This window comes from Athene noctua, chromosome 5 (assembly GCF_965140245.1).
Source record: "Athene noctua chromosome 5, bAthNoc1.hap1.1, whole genome shotgun sequence".
NCBI classification, from domain to species: Eukaryota; Metazoa; Chordata; class Aves; order Strigiformes; family Strigidae; genus Athene; species Athene noctua.
This window is the reverse complement of record NC_134041.1, coordinates 45,319,060-45,344,890: the sequence shown is the minus strand read 5'-3', so window position 1 is coordinate 45,344,890 and position 25,831 is coordinate 45,319,060. Positions and strand designations below refer to the sequence as shown.

The 25,831-nt window shown below is 55.1% G+C and overlaps 1 protein-coding gene across 4 annotated transcripts in view; it reads left to right on the top strand.

Moving 5' to 3' along the window:
• The first annotated feature begins 12 nt into the window (after nt 1–12).
• Nucleotides 13–25,831, top strand: part of PSD (pleckstrin and Sec7 domain containing) — a 48,788-nt gene continuing 22,969 nt past the window's right edge. For 2 of the 4 annotated variants that reach the window (XM_074907310.1, XM_074907308.1), the window contains exons 1-5: nt 9,245–9,366; nt 12,304–13,207; nt 13,287–13,389; nt 13,903–14,371; nt 20,050–20,490. In XM_074907310.1, the coding sequence (XP_074763411.1) occupies nt 12,431–13,207; nt 13,287–13,389; nt 13,903–14,371; nt 20,050–20,490 (1,790 nt within the window). In that variant the 5' untranslated portion in view covers nt 9,245–9,366; nt 12,304–12,430. Of the gene's footprint in view, nt 65–2,624; nt 2,735–9,244; nt 9,367–12,303; nt 13,208–13,286; nt 13,390–13,902; nt 14,372–20,049; nt 20,491–25,831 lie in introns of those variants that run through there. The other 2 variants (XM_074907309.1, XM_074907312.1) reach the window with 2 other exon arrangements.

Below are 25,831 nucleotides of genomic sequence, written 5' to 3'. Positions count from 1 at the left end.
GCGCGGCGGCGCTGTCCGTTCAGCACCACGCGGAGCCGGGACCCGCCGGGACCCGCCGCTGCCGGTGAGAGACGGCACCGCCCCCTGGCCCCGCCAGACCCCCCCCTACCCGCCCCCCCCCCCCCCCCCCGCCCGGCCCCGCTGCCCTCTCGTAGGGCTCTGCCGCCCTCTCTCCGCCCGCAGGAGCGGAGGGACCCCTAGGAAAGGCCGGTCCCCGGGGCTCACAGTTCTCACAGCATCCCCGGCCGGCAGCCGCTGGGTCCCCGTTCCTCCGCTGATACCTGGATGCCCCCCCAACCCCAGGGTCTGGGATGGGACTGCCGCCGCCCCCAGCCCGCATACCGCGATCCTGCCAACAAGCCCTTCGCGCTTCGGTCTCCCGCCGGTGCCCCGCCTGCCCCTGTAGCCCCGGGGAGCGAGCGGGGCCCATCCCTTTGCCGGCAGCCCCCGCGGAGAAGCGGCCCGGGCTCCTGCCGGCTCAGTTGCCATAACGACTTCAGGGAGGGCTCCCGCAGAAGCAGACGCTGCTGTTTCCCCGCTGCCGGTTTGCGAGGAAGGCCCCCCGTTCGTACGGCACACGTACCGACACACCACGCCTCAGAGCTGGCCCTGATGGGTGACCCCATCCCTGGCTCGGATCTGAGCCCTGCCGCCTTGTGCAGCAGCACCAAGCTGCTGCTCACTGCTGGCAACAGGCACTATTAAAGATCCACCTGGCAAAAGAGCAGGGCCTACATACAGTGAACGAGTCCCAGATCCCTGGTCCTGAATTCCCTGGAACAAGTTCCCTGGCAAGCAATGACCTGTCTATGCACCCTGGTTTGCTCATTCCCTCCCCATGTGGAGGCTGATTTGGGGAAAGGTCTTCTTACCCCAGCGCCTGTCCTCTGGGAGTAGCTACTCACGCTACCTGTCTGCCCCTGGACATGTAGCACCTGTCCCTTGAGGGTCCCAGTGGCTCCCTGAGTAAGCCCAGTGCTTTTCTTATTTACAGAAGGAGAAATGAGGCAGAGACTTTCAATTTTCTAAAGGAGCTGAGAATGGGCCCAGCCATGGCCTGGAACAGCCCTTCCTTCCCCTGAGGTGGGGGCACAAAAAGCTCTGGGAGTCCTGATCCTGCTTCTAGACCAGGAGGTTTCAGCCCTGTGCTCACTCTGTTCTTGAGATCCTGCTGTGAAATAGAAGTGTGGCACCTGGCAGGGAGTCAATATTGCCCCTGTAAGTGAATGATTGTGACTGTATTTGGCTACAAGGAGGCTTTTTGAAATAGCGGTCTTGGTCTGGATAGGAGGTGAGGGAGCATCAGTGAGCAAGGGAGCGCAACGCTCAATTACATCTGGCCTTCGTTGAAGGCTTTCTGTGCCAAACCAGACCTGGCTGGGAGCCCCCAGCTTGTGTTGAGTTCTTGCTTGGAGGAGCTGTGTTGTGGAGGGCTTATAATCCTTCCTGAGCCACATGTGTGCTGGGCTGGCAGGTGGGACCTGCTCTGGTCCCTTACCAACCTCTGCCTATGCTTTTCATTTCATCTGATCCAGCTGGGCTGGCTGAGTCCCTTCCCCAGAAGCCTGCTGGTAGCAGGGCTCAGAGGAGGGCTGAGAGTCAGCCCAGACAGATTCTGGGTACCACAAGGAGGTCAGGAGGCACTGTTATAATAGAGGCAGAAGTGAGACATGGCTGTGTTTGTTTGGCCTCTGTTGCATTCCAACCTTTTCTTGCACTGCATGTGGAGAAGGTGAAGACTCTCCTACGTTTAGGATCTGGTGCCAAGGCAGAGCCATCTCTGCTGAGCCACTCACAGCACTATTCAGGAATCACACCTAATCCAGCTCACTGCAGCCTGCTTGCAGGACAGCGGTCCTTGTGCCAGGGCTGGGGCACTGCAGCCTCTCAGGTGGTGCTGGCTCTTTTCCAGATACAGTTCTCAGGGTCAGTATTGCCATGGGAAACAACAAACAGCTTTTCAATTCTGCAGCCTGAAAACAAGTTCCCTAGCAGAACACCACAGTAAGTGCAGCAGGGTGCTTGTTCTGACAAACCTTTTTAGCCCCTGAGCTCAGTGTAGCCCTGAGTTTGCTGTTTCAGCATTTAGGGGCACACAAGCAAGATTGAGAAGAGTGAACATGACAGCTGTGTCAGGGCACAGCAAGGGTGGCTGTCTAAAAGGGCAGAGGCCTCCTTAGCCAGTGACCAGCCACTCAGTACTTGAACAGTACCCAGTGAGAGCAACCAGGGTCAGGCACAGCCCTATGGTTAACAGGCAAGGCCATAGTGATGCAGTAGGGCTGAAATCAGCAGTACTCATAGGCCAACATGAGGCTAGCTTAACTGAGCTAAATTGAAGACCAGCACTCCTACAACATTTCTTAACAACAACCAAGAGCCCCAGACTGAGCTTAAATAGAGTCCTGGGCCTATGGGTGGGATTGGTGGAGGCTCCAGGTGAGGCTGGTTAAGGCCACTAAGGTTTATTAGTGCCCCCAGGGCCTTAGCAGCTGTTTGTCTGTGGCAGAGCTAGTAGGTTGGTTGGTTTGAGGCTATGGCTATTAAGCTGTATGTGTTGAGTACTAGACATTGTGGGCAGTTTCCAGCTGTGAAATGATCAGATTTCTTTTTCTTCTTTACAGGTTGCTGCAGATGTAGAAAGAGCATTAGAGCCTGTTACTGCATTGTAAGGGTGCATGCTTTATACCATCAGGATGTCCAGTGGAGCTAGCAACCTAGGACTTCACCAATGGTAAGGATACCTAGACAGTACTACTTTTGTGCTTGTGTCTGTAAAGTTTTCCTATATGTAGGATGGTTGTGGTATGGCTGTACAGCACTGCAGTACAGGGCTTGGGTAGTGTTATCTACTGTATCTTAGCACTGAAGGGAAAACTCAAAGTAAGCAAGCTTGAAGGACTAGAGCTTTGGTCTCCTCTTCTCGGTCAAGAGTTGCAGCAAGCTTTTGCTGTTCTGGTAAGATATGCTTTGCCTAAGGTGGGTCTGCATTTGTCTTGAGAGGTGTCTCTAAGTCTTCTTTTTAAGCTTCTGCTAGGTGCATGGGTGCATGTTTCTAGTTGAGTCCTAAGACTGCAAACTGCTCTGCTAAAACAGCTTCCTGAGTTGGCCCTAATGTCAGGGAGATCCTATAAGACCAGGGGAATTCACCTTGCTAGTCAAGCAGTAGGATGAGGGCAGAGCTTAGGCTAAAAACTTCCTGCTATAAGCTTGGATAGCTGCTAGCTTCTAGATTTTAAAGAGGATGTAGAAAAGATTATCACAACTATTCCTGTAAGACCAACCAATTTTCTTAATTTATTTTCTAAAAAGGAATAAAGAAGGGTTGTGGTCCTGTTCACGTGCAAGTGTACTAGTGTCTGTAAGTGCTATGAGTTCAGGGGTAAGCCTCAGGACATGAGAGATGGGGAACTGGAGCTGACAGGCACTTAAGTTAACCCAACTGGCATGGTTTCAGCATATATCCTGTTAGGTCTATGGCACAGTGTGTTTCTGGTGTCATTCAGGCAGCGCCAGTTCCTAGCTTAAAGAGGGTGCCCCTTGCAAGATCAATGAGGTGAGCTTAGAGGTGCTTCCCTTCCAAAGGGGAACTGCATCTGCTGTGACTCACCAGGCACATAGTCATAATTTCTGTTTTGTCCCCTCGTAAGACACTCTTTTGGACAAAGTGTGTCTGAAGCTGCCTGTTCCTAGAAGCAGTGCTGGGCTGTGACACCTGCAGTGCTTGCAGGGCAGCTGGGGAAATGTACTGCACAGATACCTTCAACAACCAGGGAACACTGGTCAGTCCCATGGATCTCCTGTTATCCCAGTGGCCACTGATGTCCTATGAGGGAAAGCAGGGTTCCTGTGTCAGGCCTTGAGCTGATCTGTAGTGACAAGACACCCAGCTGAGCCCTGGGAGGGAGAAAGCAGATTAACTCACAACTGCTGCTTCAGCTTTCTTGTATCTTTCTTGGAAACATATGGTGCTGGCTGCTCTTGGAACCAGGGCAGGCCTTGGGTCTGATCCTGCTGTCATTTCTATCCTCATGAACATCCCCCTGAAGTGAACAGAGCCAGCTCCACTGCTGTGAGGCAGTGTTGGTGACTAGCTGTACTTTTGAAGAGTCTAGAGAAGTAGTTTGGTTTTGACTTCATCCTTTAGGAAGCAGGGGTGAGTTTTAGGGAACTGGGGCCTGAGGGAGGTCAGTCTTGTGGTTAGAAGAGCTGACCTCAAGTCAGGAATACCAGGCTTTGGTTTCCTAAGGTGCTCCTGACTCGCCAGTTCATCTTGGGCAAGTCTTCCCCACTCATGCTCCTTGAATTTTCCCTTGCATTGAAAATGCAGTTATTTCCATGTCAAAGGTATATTAGGGGGTTGGCTGGGTTTCCTCGATTAAGAGATTAGTATGATGTTAAGTCAATGCTATCAATCACCTGGTATTGATGGCTTAGCACTTTGCTGGTTAAACACCTTTAGCCTTGCAAAGACTTTGGGGGCATTTCCTTTACAGTTTTCTACTAGTCTCAAGTGGGGCAAGATGCAAGGTCTTCTCAAGGACACCAGTAGCCTGCAGTGTTCATTACTTAAGATAAGAGGTGGGTGCATGCAACACCCCAGAAGTTGAGTCTCTCAACACTGTTTTTCCTTGGAATCTCACAGGTTCTTTCAAAGGATCTGACTCCATATTCTTTCTGGCTGCAGGATAAGTCTGACACACTCCATCACGCTTAGAGTTGAAGTGGACCACAGCTGGTCTTCTTGGTTACATGGGTGAAAGTGTTTAACTTAGAGCAAACTGCTCTCAGTGAGTGCTGAGATTACACAGTGCCACCAGGAGCCACTTTTAAGGTGGTGAAACAGGAACATATGATGCCTTCTGTTCAGTTCTTTCCTGTATGTGCCACCTTCCCCTTTCTCTTACTGAGAAGAGAATCTGAGTCAGGGCTAAAAAAAAAGTGAAGCAAGGCCAAGTTGTGCAAGTCAGGGTTGGAAGAGTAATATGCTCGAGGAGCTCCTAGCCACACACCAATGCAGGGTTGTTCTGTAGCATCCCCCTCATAAATCCACTGCTTCCAAGCTTTTGGCATGTTCTTTGCATGTGTCTCCACACACCTCCATGGTGACAGGTTTTGCTCCATTTCCTCACTACGATTGTGATTACTGCTGCTTCACTGACCTTTTAGGGTTCTCATAGCTTTTTTTACAATTCTATATGTGACCACATTCTCCTTGTGTTGGTTCAGGCTGTGTGCCTGGGGCTTGCTGTTTCTTTTCTGCATAAAATACTCCCTGTATTCATTGCTTTTACTCTCCCTTACACCCTTTCACCTTTCTCCATGTGAATCTTGAGGCTGAAGGTGAGGGAAAGGGATCACTTCTTACTGTTGCAGAGATTAGCTAGAGAGCAGTTCCAGAGATCTGTGCTGCAGCACAAGCCATGTCCTGGGGATCTACACCAGAGAACTGGTGATATGAATTGTTTTGGACTAAATTTTTCTCATTGGTGTAGTGACTCACCATGGTGAGGTGGGTCTGAATGACCTGCTGGCAGCCAGGAAGCTCCATCCTCAGTGGAGTCTGCACCCCACCAGACAGAAATTTCTTGCTTTCCTTCAAGACCATCTTTTCCCTGAGCATCTTTTTACCATGAGATACTCCCACACAATTGTTCCCCTAACTGTTGTGTAGGGAGATTATTTATGGCTCAAGCTGTGCTGAGGACCCACCTCCCACGTCCTCAGGACAGGTTTTACCATACTAGCATTTCTGCCTTCATCTTGACTGAGCAACGCCAGTGCAGGTGGAAGCCTGCTTGCTGTCTGACTGGGACAGAGTCTGAGGGGATTTCTGTAACAGCAGGTGTTCCTGGGGTGTTACAGAAATATTTTGTTACAGCTCACTCTGAGGCCCAGCACACAGAGTTTGCTACCTCCTCTCTATATGCCTCTGCTCTTTCAAGCTTGGGTCCCTCCTGCAGGAAGGGGCAGCCTCAGGTGGGGATCTGGGACAGTGGGGAGGGCAGGCAGCATAGACTCACATAGACTGTAGTCTGCACTGGCTCTTCTCTCTGGTAAGTAATTTTGGAGTCTGTGTCCTTTTTCAGAGTGTCCTACACCCTTAAGAATCCTGCTGTGGTCCCATGTGCCTGCCCCATGCAAGAGAGCTGCAAGGTGCACAGGACAGTGCAGGTGTGCTCTCTCCGATCCAGGTCTAGGCAGAAACCTAAGGGGGGGGGGGGGCAGGCAGAATCTCCAGCACTGCCTTTTTACCCTGAGTAAGCTATAAAGCAGCATCTGTATAACAGACTGTCAAGGAAGGGTATTTTCACCATTTATCCTTAACCACCAGCCTGGTGGAATAACAGATAAGTGCGTCAGCCCATTAAAGACTTAGCTTATACTGCAGTGGCTTTTTAAATATACAGTGGTTGGGTGTTGGCACCGGAGGCATAAATCATTCATTAGAGCCCCATAGTTAAGTCTAGGCCTGGAGGGATCATATGCAACCTAACTAGTTGCCCTGTAACCTTAATGCAGAGACAAGGAGTTCAGCTTCCTTTGCCCTCACTGGGACCCATCTCCTGTGGGGTTGCTGTTTCCAGTGAGCTGGGTGAGGAACACCGATCTGCTGGAGTGACTGTCCAAAGTACAGCCCCACTGACTTTGGCAGCAGTGAGGCAGAATATGGTTTTTATGCCCCTTGCAGTGCCTGAAGCACAAGCTGTGCCAGAAGAAATAGCTCTGACAACCCTGCTATGCTCAGAGGAGCAGCCCTGAGGTGCACCAGGGTGTTTACTCCAAGTGGAGTTGCAGCTGCAGAAGTGCCTTTCTAGAGGCTGATCTGTGTGCTTCAGGACAGGCTGAACATCAGCCCCTCCTGGAGCCAGCTGGAGGAAGGAGCTCTTGTCTACTGGCTCCCAGACATCATCGAGATCTGCACAGTTGCCAGGACACTATGGCATCCCATGTTCATCTCTTCCAAGCACGAAGTTCATCACAGTTCTGGCCTCGGGGGGAGAGAGCTGTGTTGCGGACTTGTGAATATGATCAAGGGCATTGCTGGCAATAGTTGGAAAACTCCTGGAAGCTGCCTGTGGCTGGGCTTGAGGAACTGGCTGGACGCTCATGCAGGAAGGATGTGGTGCCTGCAGGCAGGGACTGGAGGTGCTGAAGTACCCAAGTGACAGTAAAGAGGGTTCCCCGTGCCCTGCACTCCTGGCTCTCTAGCTAAGCCCACTGGGTTGGACCTGTAGGGTAAAGCATGGGGGGGCTCTCCTTGTCCCCTTCTGTCATCTGTCAGAGGGGTTCCCTGCCCCCTTCTGCCCTGCATCAGCTGGGGAGGGATTCACAGCATGAGGGACCAGGGGAGCCAGGGCTAAATCCTGATCCAGAGGGGCTTATGACAGTGCTGGCTGGACCCGTGTATGTGGGCACATCCCTCAGGAGTTACAGGGCTGTGGGAAGGTGATGGGAGATATGAAGCAGGGTGCGGTAAGGGAGAGAACAGCTACTGTAGGGGAAAACATGAATAGTTTGGAAGGAAATGTTTTCTATGGGTGGCCTGGATCTCCAGCCAGGGTGACAGGAGAAGACCTCTCCCTTACCCTCTGCAGGGCTACCGGCAGGTGCTGGGAAGGCACAGGCATGCTTTGTCCTGGTACAGACACACTGGGAGAGCTTTGAGCTCTTCCACTTGGTTAAATTTGTCACTCCATCTGCGGCTTACAGAAAAGCCTTCCCCCTCCCTGCCCTCCTGCCATCAGGAAGCTGCTGAAGGAATCAGGTCGTTGATCCTGCAGCAGCAAGGTCCCTAATTAGCCCAGCTTCTTGGAGTGTGCTGCGAAAGCTGGCTGTGTGTGAGGCAGCTCAGGGACCTCCAGTCCCCAGTGTGGGGGAGAGGGGCCCAGCACAGGCAGGATCCCAGAGAAGGAGGGAGAAAATGGCAGCACTGCAATGCTACTGATGCATTAAATATGAGGAGAGCCTGCCTAGCCTGCTGCTTTGTCCCCATGTCCCTGTGCTTGGGAGGGGAGAAGGGGACACACTGGGTGATAGTGAGGGCAGGCAGACATTGAGGTGGGCTTGTTGCAGGCAGGGGAAGCAGCAAGGGGGGGCACCATTCCCCAAATTCCTCTTGCAGGCACAGTATGCATGTGAGGCCCCAGCTCCCCTGGGCCTCTCCTCACACACATTTAATAATGATTGCTGGACTGGGTAATAAAGTGCTGTTTAATAGTGCATCGATCGCACAGGCTGGGCAGGCAGGGAGCACTGGCTGCCAGCTCCAGCAGCTGCTGCCTGTGGACCCAGCACAGTGGCAGGGGGCCATGCCATAGCACCCCTCACCTTGGCACCCGGCTGCCCCACGTGAGCTCTGCTCACACACACACCTCTGGTGTCAACAGAGTCCCCACGCCTGGGTAAGATGCAAAAGATGGGGGTTTCTTTCCCCCCTTGTAGCATGAAATGCTTTCCTGTGACTGGGGTGGTGTTTCCCATCCTTGGGGTGTGTGGTGATGTAAAGTCTGTGGTGGCCTGAAACACCTTGGGACCTGTGGCCACCATGTGTTTAGGGTGAGGACCTGTGGAGAGGCAAGTCCCCAGCACAGGGCTTGTGCTCTGGGGCAAGAGCCAGCAGCCTGCTGGAGGTGGCCAGTGGCCTGGGCCACACGGCAGCTTTTGTCTTCTCATCCTCACGGTCCCCAAGCAGCCGTGGGGTGTGGGTGTAGCCTGTACCCTGCAGCACAGGACGTAACACACGGCTGTGCACACTCATACATGAGGACATGTGCCCACGGTCATGCGGGAACTTGGGTGCTGCTGAGCAGGGGTGTGCCACGCATGGCATTGTGCACGCTGATGACAGGAGCTGTGCGCGCCAGGACACGGGGACGTACGTGGTGTCACACCGGGACGTGCACACCGGCAGACGGGGTCGCGCCTGCCAGCACGTGAGACCGGGTTCACACTGGCACGGGGGGATGTGCACACCGGGCCTGCGGGGTGGTACACCGGGCGCGAGGCCGTGCATGGCGCTGCACCAGGACGGGGACACGGGGACGTGCGCGGTGCTGCACGGAAACACGCCCGCCCGCACACGGGGCCACGCACCCCCGGGCCGGTGCGGTCACTGCTGCTCCGCGCGCCGGTGCCACCAGGTAGGGCGGGGCGCGGCGCCCGGTGGGGGTCTCCCATTGGCTGTCGGGGCTGTCAGCGGGGCGGAGTGACAGGACCGGGCCAGGATTAGCGCGGCGGAGAGCGGCGGGCTGGGGCCAGTGGCGCCGTGCCGTGCCGTGCCGTGCCGTGCCGTGCCGTGCCGTGCCGTGCCGTGCCGTGCCGTGCCGTGCCGTGGGCAGCGCCGAGGATGCGGCGGCACTGCCGGTAAGGAGCGAGGCGCGGCGGGGACCGGAGGCCGGAGCGGGGAAAGTTGCAGCAGTTGTTGCGGGGGTCGGGGCGGCTCCGCGCACTCCCGGCAGCGGTGACCGGCGGGTGGCGGCACCGGGCTGCAGTGGCACCGGTGGGTGCCCGGCGGGGCCGCGGAGCGGCTCTGGTGTGCCGGTGCGGCGAGACGGGCGCGGGGCCCCTGCCCGGGTAGGGGGGGCGCGGCGCGAGGGAGCGGGCGGGCGGGCGGCTCCGCCGGCTCCCCCCCGGCCGGGGGGGCTCCCTGCTCATCCGGATGGATGTCACATCCACTCAGGGCTGATCCCGCCGAGACGGGAGGTGCCAGGCGAGGGCGGCCGAGCTGGAGGGGCCGGGGAGGGAAGGGCAGGCTCAGCTCCAGCTTGGAGGTGGGGCACATCCCCTGCCTCGACACCGTCCTCAGGAAGGAGTCCCCTGTTTGTCCCACAGCCCCAGGGCTGCCAGGCACCCCTCCCCTGTCACCACTGCATGTCCCGAAACTGCTCCGTGTCTCTCCAGAGTGCAGCGATACCTCCTAGGGCCCTTGCTGCCCCAGCTCCATCAGGTGGCCAGCACCCACAGCCTGGTTTCCCAATTCCCTGCCCCACTGCTGACTGCAGTACCATGTCTGGCACACATATACGGCCCGTGGTGTGAATTCGCCCCCCAGCCCTGCACCTCTTGCTTTCTTCCCATCCCTGTCCCATCGTTTGCCCGTTCCCCTTGCATCCTCTGCCAGCTCCTGCGCGTTGTTCCCACACACCCTGGCGTGGGTGTGCTCTTCCTCCGCAGCGTGAGCAGCTCCTGCTGTCTGCTGCCTTCACCCCGCATCACCCCGCTCAGCCAGGCAAGCGTCTGCACGGGCAGTAACCGTCTCCCACTGCACTGGGCACAGCTCGAAGCAAGGGCCCGGAAAAATCCCTCGATATCCCTTCGGCCGCTAAGAAGGGGCAGGCCAGAGAAGCAAGTTTCTTGTATGTATAGATGTTTTATTGAACAATTGAAATCCCCCACTGATGTGCAGCTCCCAGCTATCACACTGCTCCTGAGTTTTTCTCTTTGAACGCATGCCCTGGGCTGCCCGGGCAGCCTCCTTATAAACTTCCCCTTGCAGGACTTCTCCTGCCTTCAGGCAGTGGGACCATCAAGGCTCCCTTCAGCTCACTGGTGCCTCACAGCCCAACCCATTCATCACAGTGATTTAAAGAGCATCAGTCTGATTCACGATTTAAATCGGCAAGCAGGAAGCCTTAGCTCCATCATTGATTTTTCATCTCTGTTACATTTGTGGTTTTTACCTTTTATTATTAAAGAAAAACTCACTCTGCTGGATAGTGTAGCCATCCAGCTTTGGTGGCTTGCAGGCAGGCATGGCCTTTACTCTGTATTTGATAATTCTCCTTTGATAACCAGGAGAACATGCTGTGCTTATCCCATTTATTTTAGCAATAACTCACATGTGTTGTGATAGGCTGTCTTTTGTAGATTTGTTATGTTACAGAGAATGCCAACTATTCCTAGTGATAACTTTTTTCCCTTGGTGCGTGTGTCAGTCCACGCTGAGATAAAAAGTGGAATTTCATTTGAAATTTATAAACCCCACATTTTATTATTTATCAGTTAACTTCAGCAACCTTGAGTGTGAATACAACCATAACAGGAGAAAAAGACTGTAAAAACAGTAACCAATATATTAAATGGGAGAGTGTATTTTTGGGGTGAGTGAATTATAGATTGCTGTTGCTCAGCAGGAGCCAAATTTTTTAGCAGTGTGATAATGCAGATAGATGGGCGCCTGCCCCACGGTCATGATTTGGGCTATTTTATTAAGAGTTATGTCTCTGCATCTCTGAAGCCTAAACACAGTTGAAAATCCAGCCTCACATCCTCCAGGAATTCAATCCTGTCTGGTCTGTACTCAGAAACAGGGAGAAGAAATCATGCTTTCCTCCATTTCCAACTGTCATTTGGTTTCTCACTTTCAAATGATGAGATCTAAGTGAAGGACTTAGCATCTCAGCATCTGTCAGAAGGCAAAAGCAGCCAAGACAGAGTCTTCTCTGCATACCAAGAATTCAGAGAAAATCAGGGAAGGATGAGTACAAGTTTTAGCTCTGCTGGGCGAAAGAAACATGTCAGCAGCCCTGACAGTGGCACTGATGGGGCTCCAGGTCCTGCCTTCCCCTGCAGCTCCCTACCCACAGCTGTGGACTGGCTGGTCTCACCTCTGGATAAGGTCTCTGGGCAGAGGCAGGCAGGTGGGTGAGCTGTGTGCAGGGAGGGCATGCTCCATTCTGCCAGGGCAGGACTGTTGCAACCACTGCTTTTTGGATCTGCTGGTGTTGACAGCTCTGTCTGTGCCACCAATAGCAGCTGTGGCATGTGCTGGTGACACACTTTAAGCCCAGTCTGACCTCCAAAGAGGCTTCTTGCCCATGCTGCTTGTGTTACACTCCTCAAGCAAGTGTAATTGGAGGATGTCTCAGTGATCCAGTGTATCTTTTTTTTTTCTTCCCCCTTATTGAAGTGATTTTAGTAGGCTGTGGGTAGTAAATATATTCAACCTAATGTAGGATGAATGAAACCCATTTTAAACTGCATAGTGTGCTCTCTTGGTGTGTCTGGGGTGCTGGTCTGTGGGGGAAGTGCCCGAGCATCCTGACACCCTGGAAAGAAAGCAAACCAGGTTCCTGGGGACTGAGCAAAGGGCTGCCAGCATCCCTGTAGTGGTGCTGGTGTGATGCCCACAATGAACCTCACCTGCTTCTTGCAGCAGGATGAGATTTGAAGGGGGTTGTCTCACCTGAAGCGTCTCTTTCTCCTGCTGTGAGGGCAGGGCACCTTTTGCCTGACTTTCTCATGGCCCCGGACTCCTTGTGTCCTCCCTCCCCTAACTAGCTCTCCTCGCCCTTGTTTCAGGGCTGCCTGAGGATGTGTCGCCCCTCAACTTGGCCATCATCTCAGGGGTGCTGGGAACCCGCCTCACCGTCCCTGTGTCACCCTGCTGGGCTCCAGACCTGACGCCTCTGTGCCCTCCCCCGGTGGGATGGCGCAGGCGGGGGGACCCGTTCGCTTCCACCCTGAGGAGGGCTGCGCCGCCTCGCCCCCACCGTTCGCCCGCGGGGTGGACCGGAGGCTCTGGCTGGTGGAGGGGAGCCCCGAGGTCGGGAGGCACAGCCCCCCACGCTGCCTCACCCCCAATCTCAATGCCGGCCGCCTCCACCTCCTGCGCAGGGGCCTGGCCCCCGATGTCCGCCGCTGCCCCCTCGGCCTCTACAACAGCACTGGTTCCTTGGCCCGCAAGCCGGCAGAGGCAGCTCACTTCGGCAACGGGAGCTGCCTGGGCACGGGGCGCCTGACAGCCCCCTGCACCCCACAGCGGGGCCGGCCTAGCCCGGTGCTCTCCTCCCTGGGCAGCCGCAGCCCGCTGGTGGCAGCGGCCCCGGAGGGACACAGCTCTGTCGTCACCTTCCGCTTCATTGAGAAGGCCAGCGTGCAGACCCTGGGCTGCCTGCCGCCCCCCCAGCCCCACTGGGAGAATGGCCCCCGCAGCCTCAGCCGCAGCCTGGAGCTCGGCGGGGACGCGGGGTCCCCCCAGCCCCTGCCCCTGCCGCAGGAGCGGCTCCTGCGCACGCTGAAGCTGGAGGCCTCCGCGTCCGACCCACTCCTGGCTGAGGGCAGGACCCCAGGGGGAACACGTCCCTGTGGGAAGGAGCCCTGTCCCCTCAACACTGACTGCCTCTGCTGCTCCCTTGCCAATGGGCTGCCAGAGGACTTCTCTGCCTTCGCCAGGAGCCCCCTGAAGCCAGAGTCCCGACCCCAGGTAGGTGTCGGGGTGCCCCACACCGGGAGTGGGCTCTGCCCCAAGGTCTGTTGCCCGCTCACCACTCTCCCCTCTGCAGGGCAGTGCCTGGCCATACCCCCGGCAGAGCTCAGCCCATGCCCAGCGCATCGCCAGGGCCAAGTGGGAATTCTTCTACGGCTCCTCAGATGGCCCAAAACCAGGTAAGAAGCAGCAGGAGACACCCTCATCTGGACCAACCTCTCCTTTGCTAGTCTGAATAGCTGCCAGGACTCCCCCCAGGGCTGCCCATCCCTCAGGACTTGTCGGTGCCCACCGGACAGCCAAGACCCCCCCCAAGATCAGCCAGCCTGTGTCCTCCTTGGGCCAGATTTTGCAGGCACCAACCTCCCTGCAGAGTCCCCTGTGGCTGTGCAAAGCATCACACAAAGGGGGTGATGCAGAACCCTGACCCTGCGCAGCTCTCTGCTGCCTCTGCAGAAGGGCTTTGGGGTTCAGATGGGGGCTCAGGGCTGGCTGTGGGTGCACTAGCACTGACAGAACCCTGTCTCTGCCTCTCCCACCCCTACTCCATCTGTCTCCCCCTCTCTGTTCCCCAATGTCCATCACACGTGTAACCCCACTCTTGGTGTGTGTGTGAGATGCCATGGGAGTGGCTCCCCAGCACTCTCCAGCACAGCTCCCCATGGCTCTGAGTGCTCGGTCCTCCCTTGCAGGTTCCTCTGCCCCTGACTCTGCTCCCCTAGCTGAGCCCCTCCAGAAGCCCGTCTGCCCACTGCCTACTGAGCCACCGGACTTGGTGCCCGAGCACAGCCTGAGCCATGTGGAGGTGGAGATAGAGATGTCGCCTCTGGGTGGCCAGAAACCTGGCTCCTGCGAGACTGGGATTATAAAGAGGACGGTGAAGTATTCTGAGACAGACCTGGACACCGTGCCGCTGAGGTGCTATCGTGAAACCAACATCGATGATATCCTGGCCGAAAAGGAGGAGGTGGATTCAGCGATTGAGAGCCAGAAGGACAGCGAGAGCAACCCAAGCTTTGGGGGCACACCAGGCAGGAGGAACAGTACGCCGGAGGAGCTCCCTGTCCCAGGCACTGGCTGCCTGAAGGATGGATTGCAGGACGGGGATATGGATGAAGATGATGAGGTGTTTGAGGCAACGAGGAAGGAGAACAGGGAAAGGTGAGGCTCCATGAGTGAGGGCAAAAAGCTCCTCTCACCCTCCCTATTGACCCCTGCATGGCAAAACAGGCTCTGCCAAAAGAGCGTCTGAGCCAGAAATCCCAGTAGCTCCATGTGAGCTCTGTGTAGGGGTCAGATGGGCTCCTGAATCTCCCGGCTGGGGTTGGGATTAGGACTGGGGCTGGGACCAGGCCTGGGAGGGGGTCCTCACTGTCCTGTGGAAAGAGTAGGGCAGCACAGGTGTTGCAGCCCTGGGTGCTGTGCCTTGGGCTTTGCTCCCCTTGGGGTGAGCCCTGCAGCTTAGGTCACCTGGCTGAGCTCAGGCTTCCTAGCATGAGTCCCCCCAAAGTAAATTGCATCCTGCCCCAGAGCTGCTGGATGTTGGGGTGACAGTGTTGGGACACCTGAGCCAAAGTTGTATCCTGGAGCTGCTGTCTGCTGGCAGGCTCTGCTGGGCTGCCCTCCCCTCTGCAAACGGCTCTGCTTTAGCTGCAGAAGCAATCCCTTTTGCTCGACTTCAGGAGGTATTTGCCATGTTTGGGAAAGAGTAGGGGATATGTTGGGCTGGAAAAAGCCTTTTGTTGTCTTTTGTGTCATTTTTCACTTGTGTGGCAAAAAACCCTGTCCCAGGAGGCTGATGGAGTGGGTGACACCAAGGTTATCATTCAGTTGCCCACCTGTGGCAGCTAACACCATCTGAGCTACCATCTGCCCTGTGCCAGGCGCTGGCAATTAGGACCTATGAGATGGTGTTTTGGCTTGGTGTCATGAGATTCTGCCCGTGGAGTGTCCTCTGGAGTGGTGGTTTGACCATGAGGAGTGACAGGCATCATCCACCTACCCCAGGAGACATCAGGAGGGGAAGGAGCTCCAGAACACTGTGTGGAACAGCCGCCTGGAGGGGAAGGGCCCTGGCAGGGAGCGGGAGATGCCTGTGTATGCAGGCAGTGGTATCCAAGGGCATCTCCTGATATGTGTATTGGCAAAGAGTCTTGGGTGAGATGAAGGGGCTCAGCATCATTAGCAAATGCTCTGCAGGAGTGGGGAGAGATCTTGCCTGGGAAGCACAAAGCCAGGGTGATGCCTGAGATGTCACATGGTAGCATGTGCTCATCTAGCTGTGCAAAAGATAGGCAGGGAGTGTTTAGGTGGAAGAAAAGAAAAAGAGAGGTTTTGATGTTAGTGGTGGGAAAAGATATTGAAAATATAACTCCCAGTGCTGCCCTTGCACTGGGAAGGAGAAGCATGAAGATGGTGGGCTGACGGGGAGGGAAGGTGTGCGTCCCGACCAGAGCTGGGCTTCTGGTGGTTTGTCCAGCCCTTGCATCTCTAGTGGAGGGGACAGATACATCCCTCCCTGCTGCCCTCCCTGTCCTTAAAAACTTTGGGTTCTAGAGAAATCCTGAAAATAAGCCTTTTTTTTTTTTTCATAAAAGAATAGTGATGGAAGTTTTGAGTAAGGTGTAAAGTTATTATTAGTGCAAGGAAGTTCTCCAAGTTACTGTAACAATTACCTTGCATAGTGATACTTTATTTCCAAGTATGTCCTAGACCACTACAAGTCCTATGAGCTGTAAGCCTAGACCTGCTTTTTGCCCTCTGAGACACCTTACTGTAACTTCCCAGACAGCGCTGAAAGCTTGGATGTGTCCTTAAATGCATCGTTGCCCTTAAAGACGGTGCTCCCAATATAATTACCGATGTGTATATAGGAGTGTCATGTTCATTTTACCATTTGTAGACCAATGGGGGTTTTTTTGCTTTGCAGCCCCCTGAATATTCCCCAGATAGGTGCAGACCCTGTGGGCAGCGTCTTGAAAATCACGAGCCTCAAGCTGCGAGCTTGTTTAGCCCCTGCATCAGAGCCCTGGGTTTTTGCTTACGCACTGTTTCTGAGCTCTGCAGCTGCAGTCCTCTTCCCTGTTTACCAGTCACCAGTATTGATGTTTTCTACTTAAAGCTTTCTGCTTTGCTTGCTCACAGGAGGGGTGATACTGTGTGATTAAGAAGTCCCCTGGGCTCCCCAGAGCCAGCACTGTTCTACTGCTGCAGGAGCTGCTGTACCTCAGGCCTGTCCTGGTAGCTGGGAAGGACCAGCTCTACAAAATTACTGAAGCACCTTTGGATGCTGATTTGCAGCATTTAGACATGTAAATATCTTTGAAAGTCTAGCCTTAAGGGTTTAGCACACTTTGCAAGGGGAATTTTGGGTTGGTACTATCTTGATGTCCTTCAAATTCTGGCCAAAAGGCAGCATCTTCAGTGTTTTACCCTCTCAAAATAAGAGAGCATGCTAACAGCTAAAAAAATTCAACACCAAATCAAACAAGACGTGGAAAGCAATGGAAGAAATGGTGTTTTCTTCCAGCAAATCCACTCCATTAATATATTTAGAGTTAGATCTATGGACTCTAATGACTAGCCTAAGCTTTTACTGTCTTTATTCCCATCAGTCCCAGAGAGCCAAGACCTGTCTGTAAGAGCAGGCTCATCTCCCTTCCTCCCCGAGCATCATCGGCAGACATGCTGGCTAAGCTGGAGACGGGGCCCGTCTTGGCCCACAGCACGGGTGCCTTGGGCTGATAAGAAAGAAGAGGCTTTGCTGGGGGTGCCCTGCTCCTCTGAGAGTGTGGACAGCTGGTGGGCAGCAGAGACATTTTTTCTCCCTGCGAGCAGAGCAGCCTTGCCCAGGAAAGCCCTTGGATCTGCTACCTGGAGAGCCTTTCCAGAACCTTTGTTCTCACTGCTTGGTATTGAGCAAATAGCTGCAGGACAAGCCTTGTTGGGGATTAAAAAAATGGTTATGGACTTGATTTCATCAAACACTTAAGCATGCGCTTAACCTGCCTCAGTAGCCACAAGCCTCTGATGTGTTGTGCTGAGGCTGAGCCTCTGTCCCAGAGCTCAACGTGCCCGTGGAGCCACAGCTCAGGGTGATGCTCCTGCATCCCACAGGCTCAGGCTGGAGAGGGGATGCTCAGGGTGATGCTGGCAGGCACCTGCCAATGAGCTGGGGGAGGTGCCTGCAGCTTGTCGTGAAGGTCTGGGGGCAGAATGACCTCAGCGTGATGGTGGGGACATGGCAGGGGGATGTGGACAGCTGGGGAGGGACTGCAGCACCTGTGGTTGGTACCTGTGGCTGAGCACAGGTTGAAGTTAGGATACTGAGCTCTAAGAGCAGACAGCTTCCAGACTGGAGGTGATGTGCAAAGGAGCCTGGGGAGAGTGCAAGGAGCTGTTGGGGCTTTGTTCAGAGAAGGATAAAGTGAGGGGCTGCTGGGTGGTGCTGTATGGCCTCACCTTCTTTGCACTGAGCTGGGATCCCCACACAGCACCTGCCATGCCTGTGTAGGCAGGAGGAGTGAAGTATAGCTGAGGCACTCAGGGGTCTGGATGGTCACAGGAGCATTTATCAGAGAAAACTGTTGAGGGCCTGAGAAGAGAGATTTCCCCTCTTTCCCACCCCCACCAGGGGTGGCACAGCTCTGCAGCACCAGGCAGGGAGAACAGGGTGAGCCCCCATCAGATGCAGCTGCTGAGGCCCAGTTGCTCAAACCCCTGCGGTCCCTGCAGGCAGACCTTTTCTTGAAGTGCTGCTGGATTTAGCACTAACATGCAATGCAGTATGGCTGTCGGCTCCCGGGATCCTCTTCCCCTCTGTACCAGCCTCACCCTCTCCCAGGGAAGGTTCACCGCCTCTCCCACCCCATCTCAAGACTGAAAATCTATTTGCTTTCCTGCTGCCTTTGCGCAATGCTCGATTACAGCCTCTGCGTCTCCTCCCCTCTGCTCCTCCCAACTGCGGTTGTCTGGCTTGATGACAGTGCAGTGACCCTTCCTGTGGGGCCAGAGAGGGGCACAGGGCGAGCTGGGCAGCACTGCAGGGGCTGATGGAGCATCTCGGTCTGAGCAGGAGTGGTATATGTAGGTAGCATTGTGTCTGTGCTGCTGTGACTAGGTCCTTCTGGAGCTGAACGGCTTTGTGCTTGATATTTCGGGATGGAGAGATTACTTCCAGAGCTCAGATGGTGTGGACAAAACCAGCTGTGTTTTTATTGTGGCTTGGTGACAATATAGTTGATCACAAGAATGAGCCCGGCTCCCTCTCCTGGGAACAAGGTCTCTTCCGTCCTCTGGCGCTGACCTCCTTGGCAGAGCCCGTCACGCTCCTTATGGATTCCAGGCACAAAACAAAGTCAGCAGCATTAGCTCAGTTTAGTAGCACACAGCTGGGTGGTAAGGACAGTGAATGCACCGTCGCATCTGTGAAGCTCATCTGCAGATGTTAGAGGCCTCTTCTGCCTAGTCCTCTCCAGAAAGCCACACCAGAGGTGACTGCTTCTGGGGCTCCTACAGGAATGGTAAGAGCATTGAGTGGTGCTGCACAGCCAGGAAAACGCTGGTGGATGGGTGAAAGTGGCCTCCACCCCGCCTTGCTTACCTGTGCCTGGCTTTGCTGAGCTCCCCTTGAAGCCAGCCAGCACTCTGGGGGAGTCAAGCTGCCAGCTCTTGGCCTGCTGAAGTAATCAGGGTGAGATTTTTGAGCGGTATCTGAAGACTAATCAATGATAATCATTTGGCGCTTGTAACAGCAACGCATCTTCTGAGCCCTCTGTATGAAGCTGTTTGTTCATACAAATGTTATGACAAGCTGGAGCAGTTCGTCTCCTTTAATCAGAGGAGAGAGTGGCATAACAAGTGCTTTTCTGCTGCTTTAATAAAAGCAGAGTGTCTTATGAGTAAAGTAGGCTTTTAGGGCTGTTTTTAGGCTGAAGTATTGATATTCCCTGGGTTGGAAATGTCCCTGCTGTCACATGCTCAGATGGATGGGCAGGCTGCATTTCATTTACAGGACAAAACAGTCAGGGCTTCAGGGTACTCTGCCTCATTTACAAGACAAAATGTTCTGGGCTTCAGGGTTTAGAAACTCCTGTGCTGGGCTGGACCCAGACCTGCATTGGAGACAGGCTGGGCCTTCCTGTGGGGCTGATCCTCATCAAGATGATGAGCCAGGACAAAGACTGGCCCCTAGGATATAGGCCACCTCAGGTCCCCAAGCCCAGAGCTGGGTTTGAGGCTTCCTCCGTACTGCCTGGGAAAACCTGGATCTCAGCGTTGACTTGTGCTGAGTCCCAGATGTCTCCTGGGACCAGCCGGCAGACCTTGCAGGTGGGTGTTAGTCATGTTTTGAGCATGGTGCTCAGCGACCACGGTGCTGCATTCATGGAGAAAGGTGCCCCACTGTCCTGAGCAGCTTCAGGAGGAGCCTTCTGGGTGCTGGGAGCTCTGAAGGCTCATGGAAAATTCAACCACTTCCAGATTTGCTTGGAAATGGAGCTGAACCACATTCTGCTTCTGGCGCTTGAGCCCTTTATTGGATCTAAGGTCAAGTCGAGGGGCTGGGAGCAGTAGCCATCTCATAAGCTCCTTATGAGGATGAGCCACTAAAGGAACAAAAGTCTGTGGCGCGTTAGAGAAGCATATGTCTGGAGGAGGGCTAGCTCATTCCCTCTTCGCATGATGTCTTGGGTGGGCAAGGCCTTTCCTTGGAGGTCTACAGATGTTCAGAGTAGATTTCTGCCTTTCCTGGTTTCCTTCTGGAGCAGCATGAGGGCTTTCATTTTGGGGCTTTGATCCCTTGCTCCTCAGTGACTAGTTCTCACTTTCTTTCCCTCTAGGATCATGGACAAAGACACACAGGGTATGCTCAAGTCTCCAGTGCCCTTCCTCCTAGGGCACAGCCTCTCCAAGGATGGCATGGACTCTTTCAGCAAGCATTTTGAAAGCATCATGGAGTCCCATCGAGCCAAAGGCACATCTTACACCAGCCTGGACTCCATTGACATCCTCTCCTCCCCAGCCCACACCCATGAGACGTTTTTCACTTTTGATCTCCCAGCCCTCACCCCAGAAATACAGGGACAGATCCGAGACAGTGCCAAGCTGATCAAGGAGAACTTTGCTCCTCTGGCTCACTTGGAGCTGGACTCTGGGACCAGTTCGGCCACAGATGCCCCCTGGACGGAGAGGGAGGAGCGGGGGAGACGAAGGAAGGGTGCTCAGCACAGCCCTTGTCGCTCAGAGGACAGCTTTGGTACTCCCTTGGCCTCCAACATGAGGTGAGTGACCAAAGGTACTTGCTGTCCAGCTGGACCACCAAGGCTTGCTGTGGAGTCTAACCCTGTGTGGTGTGTTTTTCAGCCAGAGCCTAACCTGTGTTGCTGGGGAAGAGGGAAAGGATCAGGACTGAGTGTGCTGGATTTTCTGTGAAGTGCCTGATCAGGCCAGTGACCACCATGGTGTTGTGGTAGGCATGTCAGTGGGAGCGCATCTTTTTCATCTTTGCCAGCTTTGTTGGTGCTGGAGGACTGTGAGGTTTCCTACAGCCTAGGAAGGAGGGAGTCCCAGGACTTCAATCCCATAGTGATTCCCATTGCAGGACAGTCCGACATCCATGGTGTCTGTGGAAAGAGACCAGTCAGAAGTCAAGTACCAGTATAAAATTAACAGGCTTTCCCTTCTGGAGGCCAAAACTTCCTGATACTGCTGCATCTCTTACCATCCAAGTAGCAGCCTCCTGTTTCTTGAGGACAGGAGTCCCATGGTCTTGTACCTATTGCCCTGGCCTCCCGAACCTCCTCAGCCTTGTGTATTTTTGGAGATGGAGGGCAGAGATGAGCACAGTCCACCAGAGCCTCCCTGTACATTGCTCCAAGCCTGCCTGCACCTCCTCTTAGGATGGCTGTCCCATGTCTGGGGAGATCTCTGGTGGAGTGGGCTGGGAGAGCTCAGCCCCGCCACTTCCATGTGAGACCATGTCCAGGCTGAGACACTACCTTCCTGTGCTCCTTCCCCTTCCAACAAGGTCTTGGGTTGAAACACTTGTGATATGGCAGGTTGGTGGGCCGTGTCTTTTCCCTTTCCAGGGTACACTCATATGGAGTGTGGTCAGGTCAGGTCTGGATGTCAGGTCTGGTCAGTGGTTCAGCTGCAGAGCTGGCGACTCTCAGAGAACTTGGTGTCTCAGTCATGCCTGCTCTGACCTTCCTAATTGCATTGCCTCCCTGCAAGGTCTCTCTGCCCAGTGACCTTCTGTGCAATGCCAGAGCCTCCTGAATCCCTCATCCACTCTCTAGGATTTGGTCTTTTCCACACCAAACTTTTTTGGGTTTGGTCTTCTCCAGACCAAACCTATGTCACTTATGGTCACTACCTGTGCCATCTTTGCAGGCTCAGCTTGGGGTGGCCAGGTGGGAATCTGAGCTCTGTGTCCTCTCTGGTATCTGCAGTCGAGAGAGGAGAGTGGAAGAGAGTGGGGTATTACATCTGCTCTGTGGCCCCTGGATCACTTCTAGGGCATTTTGGGGCAGAGTTAGACCTTTCCTCTCTTTGGGACACTTTGGGTTATGGTGGCACAGAGTCCAGGCAAGGTTTGTGCGGTAAAACTGATGATGTCTGAGAGGCACAAGGCAGAGAAGGGTGGCAGTATCCAGCCATGATCCGTGCTTTCTGCTGGAAGAATTGGCTTCCTATTCCTCTGCCAAGGCAAGGGACTGAAACAGAACACCCTGGAGAAACAGAGGACAGTGTCTGACTTGCCATCCACAGGGTGCCGTCATACCACAGCAACACCACCACAGGAACATGAGAGGGTGTGAGGGTGCAGAGACACAGCTGGCAGCAGGAATGGCAATGAGGTGGCTTAACAGAGGTTTTTCCTCACTGGTTTATAGTCAGACGAGCACAGAGCATGCTGGCAGTGCCAAGGATGCTGTGGCACTGTGCTCCCCTCCTAGCTCAGGTTTCAGAGCAGTGATGGGCTGCAGCACAGGCCATGGAGGGGTGTTGTGTTGCTGCCCAAACTGCTTTGGATCTTTGCTGAGCCCACCTTCACTGAGCCTTTTGTCTTCTCTTCTCCTTTTCCAGCCTTCACAAGCAGGAATGCCTTTGCTTTGGTGGTAGGATAGCCCAGGGGAAACCCAGCTGCAGCCCTCACTTCACTCCCTGGCCTGGGGACCTCAAGGCTTGGGCTTTCCCTAGCACCATAAACACCAACCTTGCCTTCTGTTACACATGCACATGGAGTCCCAAGCAACTATCTTTCCCCATTTAGAAACGATTCCCTTGCTTACCAGTAGGTCCCTAAACAGCCTTCTCTTAGTCTTGTTCAGGGCCTGTTTCTTGCCCACCTCCTGGGCTGCAGTGATGTTCAGACCCACTGTATTGTCCGGCAGCAGGTGAGCAGGTGCCCTGGCTCCAGCAGTGACATGAAGCAGAGACTGCAGGAAAGATGGTGAGAAATGAGGCTTGGGGGAGCAGGACCCTGCCACAGGCCCTCGGCAGGCAGCACCCCAGCTTTCTGCTCCCCGGCATGGAGCGAGTCTCCCCTCGGAGCCTCCATGGGTGATGACAGACAGGGAGGGAGGTGTGGTTGGGATCTGCTGTCTTGTGTAGTGGAGAGGAGTGGAGACTGGGACTGGGAGCAGGAACTAGTCTGGTAAGCAGGGAAGGCATGGGGTAGCAGGGCCTGAGACAGCCCATCATCTGCAGGGTCAGTCAGGAGGCAAGGCTTTCTGGCAAGGGAGAGGTGCAAGAAGTTTCCTCTTTCCCTGTCATTGGTGCTACCAACTTTCCAGACTGAGTGGAGCTGACCATGAAACTGAAGCTTCCCAAGTCTGAGGAAAAATTGGCTGAGCTGATTGCTCAGAGTTCCTATGAGCTGGAATCAGTGGCTCCTAGTGCCAGGGCTGATCTGCTCGAGCAGGGAGTATCCTTGTGATACTTCCACTAAGGGGCCTTTATTGGAAATTGCTGGGGAAAGGAGTTAAGGAACCTCTGCAGCCATTGTAATGCAACATCACCTGTGCCAGCAGAGCCAGAGCGGGGCATTCACCACTGCCCGCATTTACCACTGCCCACATGGACCACTGCCCACATTCACAAGAGTACAGACTGACTGCCACCAGCTCAGATGGACTGGGGACCCCGGGCAGGGGGGCTCTGCAGTGAAGGCTGTCAGTCTCAAGGTTGGTGGAGGTGACCTCAGGCTGCAGGACTTTGGCTGGTGATGAACACCAGCAGGTCTAGGCCTGTGTGTGCTGCCCCGTGGCTGTTCCCCTTGTGCTCCCAAAATCTTTGGTGTTAACTGTTGCAGTGTTTAGGGTCAGGGTCTGGGATGGGGGTGGCCCTGCAGCCTGTGACTTTCCATCTCTCCTGGTGGCAAGCATGGCCAAGCCATTGATGCCCCCTGCATTGCTGGGGAGATGTGGTGTCCCCTGCGGCTGGTGGCCTCAGTGCATGCAGCCTCACAGCTCACTCCAAGGCTCTGGTGTCCCTCTGGTGTCCCTCAGCCTGTGATGACCTGAGACCATGCTTTTATCCTGACCTTGTATGTGGGGAGTGTGCCTAAGTGCAGACCCAGTGAGGCCTCCTTGGGCTTTGGGATGCCTGTGCCTCCTCCAGTGGAGTCCCAGTGTGGGACCTTCTCCCTGCCCCTGCACAGACAGACACCCCACAGTGGCACCCCCAGCATGGCAGAGACTGCATGAGTAGGTTATTGCCCTATTTGGGCAGAGGGTGAAGGTGTGCAGGTATCCAGCTCTCGCTGGGCAGAGGGCTGCAGTTAAAGCAGTCTCCCCCGGGTCTGTGACTGTGATCTGCAGAGCGTGTGTGTGGGCATAGCCCTACTAGGGGCGTCCCTGCAGGCCTGGGGGGGCTGGCAAAGAACAGATGGGTACTGATGAGATGGCGGGGGGGCAGCCCTGGGGACTGCAGGAAGGTCTCTCCTGTGGTGGCAGCCACACTTTTTCAACTGCAGGTCCAGATTGCTGGACTTGGCTGTGCTGCCAGGGACAAGCGGGCGCGTTCCCATACACAGGCAGCCCGGGGCTGCTGGCCCTGCAGGCAGGCACTGCGGGTTGTGGGGCGTCAGCCCCAGAGGGATGTAAATGGACAAACTGCATGTCCCTGGAGGTGCAAGCCCCCTGAAATCCAGCCGCCCAACTTCCATTGCCCATCCCACTCCTCCGGAGCCAGTCTTGGCCCGGGGCACAGCCATGCTGGTCCCTGAGGAGTGCCAGCTGAGGGAGGGGATGTGACATGCCCCCCTCTCGAGAGGCAAGCGAGGCAGGCTCTGCCAGGACCTGAATCGGGGGCATCGCCTGAGGTGGGACAGAAAGCAGGGCAGGCAGGAGAAGCAGCAGCAAAAGGAGGGGCTGCAAACCGCCTGGTGAAAGAGCCAGATGCCACAGTGAGGGGCAGCACGCCCGGAGCATCGCTAGAGGGAGAGCTCAGCCCTGGAGCTGCGGCTGCGGGGGAGGACCGGAGAGCCCGTAGGTCTGGCAGCCGCCCCAGGCGGAGGTTGCGCCGGGAGTCAAACCTTCTTCCCTGCCAGATCTCGGCTGCTAGCGTGTGCTGGAGCACCAGGGCCCTGCCAATAAGCTCTGCTGTGTTTCTTTATAAGGTCCCTTTTGTTACTGCAGCGATCTGCGAGCCGCTGCCCCTCCCCTTCCTGAGGCCAGTGCAGGTCTCAGCTGGCCTGATGGTGAGATGATGCCCTGAGGGCTGTGCCCAGTTTGGGCCCCGTGGGGTGGATTCAGGGTGTGATGTGGGAGGTTGGGGTGTGAGGGCTGAGCAGAGGAAGGAGAGCAGCGAGGAAAGGATGGAGATAGAGGAAGGGAGGGATGGTGTGAGGTGGAAGCACAGGAAGGGGACAAGGCTGGGGCACAGGATGAAGAGGTCTCCCTACAAGCATTGGCATGACAAGAAATGAGGCACAAGCCTGGGGGGGATTTTCCATCAAGCATTTCCATGTTGAGCAGGAGCTGGGACACAGGATGTATCAGCCCACTGTGGCGTGGAGGAGCAGACAGGGTACCAGGGCTGGCAGGGCTGCCCACAGAGGCACAAGCAATGGCACATCTCTGTGGGATGTAGCCCTTTGTGTCAGGTGTTAAATCCAGCCCCTGGGTCTGACCCAGAGACCCCAGGCTGGGCTTTTTCCAAGGGTTCGAGAGACCCAGGTTTCCCTGCGCTGATCCCATGGCATCTGTGTCTGAAGAAAACAACCCTCCACCCAGCAGGTGAGTAACCAGATTTTAAGGCTCTCAGCTGGCTCCAGAAATTCTTTGGTGGGATTGCAGAGCCAGCTTCTGTCCTCTGCAGGAGCAGTTGTACCCCCCACAAGAGGGGCTGCTGGGATGGGGTGATGGAGGACAGGCAGACATCTCCAGAGAGGGCTGGTGCTGCAGGGGAGGTCTGGAAGTCTGCAGAGAAACAGGACTGAGGAGGGGCACAGCTGCCCAAAGTTCCTGGATCTGACAGCAGTTACACTAGGGGGTGCCACTGTCCTGGGTGATTTGAGGGCTAGGGTGGACTCCAGAGCTGCCAGAAAGCAGGACCAGCCCTGCCTGTGGTTGGAGGCTGGCATGGCTGACCTTCAAGTGTCCTCCCAGCCCTAAC